Below are 4596 nucleotides of genomic sequence, written 5' to 3' on the forward strand. Positions count from 1 at the left end.
CCCTCTGTGTCAAACAAAGCAAAGATACAACAGGTCTTAATACTCTCCATGCCCATGAGAAAGACACTTTTTAGATTAACTCAATATCTGTGCTGTGTCCTGATCTAAATCCTACTTGTAAGTCATCTGAGACATGGGTTGATGTTCTCTATTACTCTCCCTCCAAAACCAAAGATAAGACAACATGATCTTCCAGACCTCTTTGTCTCTAGTGGAGTACACTTTGCAAAAATGTCACTTATTTCTTTCAGGAGGAAGATAAACCTGGAGCTTTTTCATGGGTTTTCTCAGTGTTCTTCCTAATTCCCCGAGTTTGGACATGATTAATGGCACTGAGCCTCCCACAGAGAGCACAGGCTGGCCAACAGCACAAACTGAAGGAGAAGTGGGTCCTGTGGTATCCACAGTAGCAATTTATCCATTTGAGTGTACAAAGGAAACTTCCCTCACTAAGAATATGGTTGCCTTCACTGAAATGAGCTTCTTTTCTGATGACTAGGCCAGCTGGGGGAGAAAAAAAAAAAAAAAAGAAAAGTGGAAGAAGCTTCAAAACCAGATTCTGAGGCAGAAACATCTGATTTGCAGGCACTTGTATCTGCTACGTGCCTTTTCAGAGCTTTGATGGCTTGGCATGATCGTCTTCCAATCTCTGATCTCTCCCAAAGAAGCTATTTTCCATGGAGAAAAATGTCTTTGGCCCACGGCGCTCTTGGCAGGCGCTCCCGTGGATGTGATGTGGAATAGCCCTCGCATCCAACCCGGTTGCCAGATGTCATATTTGGCATTGCCTTTGGATGGATGGGAGACAATGATGCTGAGCAGATCCTCCCTTGCTTTGAAGCTCCCTGGCTGTCAGTTTTTCAGGGAGCCACTGGAAAAAGCAGCAGTTGACAGGGTAAGGGAGATCAGACGCCCCCTTTTACAGCAAAAAAAGTGGCTCCCAAAGGTTCGGATTTTGCTTCTGCCACCAGCCTCAGAAGTGCAGCAGCACTGACTCAGCTTCAGGAGGAAACAAGGCTGGAACAATTAGATATAAATCCTGTCTGCAGTGGAGCCTCTGTTTTTCTTTTGCTTCTTACAACACTATGTGTCAAGCCATGATCTCAGACCAGGCCCATGTTTGACCGTATTCTTCTTTTTTCCCCTCCCAAACAGCACAACTGTCAGTGCTTCTGAAAGGAATTAATTGTCCCAAGTCAGTTTTCATCAAATACCTGATAAATATCTGCTAAAATACATCTGTGCTCAAAAAAGAACCCACACATTCCAACTTAAGCAAGAAAACCTTAAGTAGGAATAGAACCAGAAATAAGAACCACTGGTATTGCAGGTCCATTTTCCTCATCACGAGGAAAATGTGTTTCCTCATCATGAGAAAAATGTGTTTCCTCCTCATGAGACAAGTGTGATGAGGCTGACAAATACCAGGAGTTGCTTGCAGGTTTTTTGGGGGGGGGGGATTTTTTTTTTAACAGTATTCCAGTGGAATCCTTCTGATGGAATATATTTACTATGAGCTACCTGCCCACACCAGTTGCTCATCTGCTGCTCGGCTCACTCGGCTTTGCTGACAAATGTTGTGGCAAGTTTTAGAGGCTGTTCTCTGAACAGGCTCTTCTTTCCACATCCATTCTCAGTGTTGGTCTGGGAGCAGAGAAGAAGAGCTGGGCTGATTTCTCTACACTTAGAGTAGCTCTATTCTATCCTTACTACAGGATTCACTTCAATCTTTATCCTTATCCTCAAAAAATGTAACTTTTCTTTTTCTTTTCTTTTTTCTTTTTTCTAAAGACAAAGCCATTTCTTATTTTTGGTCTAAAATTCCTCCTTTTCCCACAACAGCAACCAAAGGAAACCAGCAAATTAGAGGAGCATGAGCTCAGGAAAAGCATTTAACCTGCTCTTGGCTGTAAGAAGAGCTTCAGCCTTGCTCATTTTCAACCTAAACACAGAAGAGTGAAGTGAAATGCCACGGTCAGTGAGGTGAGGTCCATCAGCTGGGTGAGGTCAAACAGTCCTGTGAAGGACAAAGCCCTGGGGAGAAGTTATTTGCTCCTCTGTGGGGGACACATTCAATGTCTGATGCTGTCTGATGAGGAAGCTCAGCCCTTAAACATCTGCTGATATTCACTTCAAGATCTTGGCTATCTAATGTCGTGTCCCTGAGTGAATAAATTCTTGTTTCTGGTGCTCAAAAAACTGTCTTGAGCCTACCTTTTCTAATTTTTTTTTTATATTAAATTTTTACTACTTCTTCTTTCATTCCAACCTCGCCATGCAGGAAGAAAGGAGTGTTTCCACCCAACTTCATAACAGATGTCCGCCAGTCCAGCCTCATCAGTGATTTTAAACTGATCAAAATAGGGTGCAGGTGAGATCTAAGGGTTGGCTCTGGATTGGGAAGGGATAAACCAGAGTGCTGCTTAAAGGAATTCTTCTGAATTCAGCAGGTTTCCAGCCCTGTGCAGTCTGTTACACAGCTGATCTTAATTCTGCACTTGCTGATGTTCTCTGACAGTTTCAGATACATCTTAACTCACAAAAAAGTAATTAATGTGACTGTCCAAACTAGTTTGTGGTGGGGTTTTATATGTAATTTTACTTTGCATCTCTCTGTAACAGGTTTTTGTACAACTCACAGTTACTGAAAGTAAAGTCTGTGGGGAGGGGGGGAATCTAGGCCAACTAAGGCTATTTTTGCTAAAATGAGCAGCAACCTGAAATCTCAGCAGAACTTGGCTTTGAGGCTCATTCATGAAAGCAATTATTTCATCAAAGCAATTATATTTAGAGTTGTGTGAGAGGAAGGTGAATGAGGGGAGTATTTAATGCTGTTACTTGAGCTGAAGATACTCTTGACACCATCCTGAAACAGTCTAATTTGCCAGAGTCTGGTTTGTCCTACTATTTTTATTTCTTTAGATAATTAACATTGTTCCTTGCCTAATATTGGAGGAGAAAACATCACAGCTTGACTCAGCTTTCATTTTCCAGTTGGCCCAGCTGTGAGCCCAGGAGTGTTTATAATGAGAGATCAAGCTCTGCCAAAACCACTGCAATAAACCCTATTATTGTTGAATACAGGGAAAAAAATTAATGGGTTGGACTAGATGATCTCCAGAGGTCCCTTCTGTGATTAGAGTGTATTTTGAGCTGCTTCACATTTGGTTACTTCATAACTTTTCAAGGTTATTTTTACAGGTTGCCACCTCAAAGGAGTCAATGTCTTCAGTGCTTCCTTCAAAACATTTGAGCTGGCCATCTGTACAGGGAGATGGACAGTGGGGAGGAGCACTAAAGACATTTTCAAATTCAGAATTATTATCAAATAAAGCAGAATTATTGCCCTGTAGTAACTGTAAGGTGAAGACATCCCTACTGGCTTTGTGCTCAGAAAGGACAACCTTCAATTTTTATGGAAACAGATCATGTTTATTTTAATTCCTGCATGTGAGCTGAGGTACATTTTGGTTCAATCTGACTTCAGCAGTGACTTACCTGAGCAATTCCCCTAAAGAACTCTGAGAGTGCAAAACATGAGGGTGAACTGTGCCAGTATTGAAGGAGGTGATATCTCTGTGCTGTTCTAAAAGTGATCCTGGTGAATCCATTCCACCAGCTGAATTGGTGAATATTGATAATATTCCCAATCAAGTGCTGATGGTAACGGGAAGAAGGACCAACATGTGAATGCTGTAAACACAGTGGTTGTTACCTTTCACTGCCTCTGATTTTCTGTGTTTCCTAAACCCCTGCTTTCCAGACACAGATCATTCCCGGACACCCCCACAGCCTTTTATCTGTCCTCGAAGCGACACCCACCTTCATAACTCTGTGCAAGGTTATGCCTGATGATGTTCACTGGCTGCTCAGGAAGGTTTTTGGACGGTGACTGGCTGTTGGGTACCAAGGGGTTGGTGTAGTGCCACTGGCACTCCCCGTTGGTCTGCAGCGTGCTCAGGAAGAGCCGCGCCACTTCACAAGGTGCTCCTTGAGCCTGCCCGAACTTTGCAGGCAGCATTTGTTTTTTGCCACTGAAGACGTGGGAATCCACAGGGAAGTGTCCATAATGGTAGGAGAAGGGCAGGCTGTACGGTGGGGCGTATAAAAGTTCGCTGTTTTCTGAATGGAAGTTTTGTTCCTGAATGGCGGCGGCGGCGCTCACGGCGGGGCTGGATCGCCAGCTTCCCACCTGGCTGCATTCCAGTTTGTCTGTTTGGAACGAGCTGTATTGCTGGGGGAAAGAGAAAAAAAAAGAGGGAAGGGGGAAAGAGAGTTAAATTTTTATGTGGAACTGTAGAATGTATCATACAGGCAGCCCGGGCTGGGCCTCCTTCGCCTGCGATCTCAGGGGCTACAGGGACTGACTCACCAGGGAGGGTAAAGTTCCTTGTCTTCATGATGACTTTGCTTTCACTTAACGTGGGGACAAAAAAACTGCTTTGTCCTCCTGATGTTAAGTGTTTACTTGATAGTTTTGGTTTCACAGAATCCCAGAATCATTGAGGTTGGAAAAGAGCTCCAAGGTCATCCAGTCCCCCCTGTGCCCCATCCCCACCTTGTCCCCCAGCCCAGAGCACTGAGTGCCACGGCCAG

General features: G+C 44.0%; 1 protein-coding gene across 1 annotated transcript in view; it reads right to left on the minus strand.

Annotated features, from left to right (window-relative positions):
* Positions 1-4596, minus strand: part of SIM2 (SIM bHLH transcription factor 2) — a 53008-nt gene that overhangs the window by 4028 nt on the left and 44384 nt on the right. The window contains exon 10 of the mRNA XM_018085717.2: positions 3823-4234. Coding sequence (XP_017941206.1) covers positions 3823-4234 — 412 coding nt within the window. The remainder of the gene's footprint in view (positions 1-3822; positions 4235-4596) is intronic.

This window comes from Manacus vitellinus, unplaced genomic scaffold (genome assembly GCF_001715985.3).
Source record: "Manacus vitellinus isolate BGI_N305 unplaced genomic scaffold, ASM171598v3 scaffold_86_pilon, whole genome shotgun sequence".
NCBI lineage: Eukaryota > Metazoa > Chordata > Aves > Passeriformes > Pipridae > Manacus > Manacus vitellinus.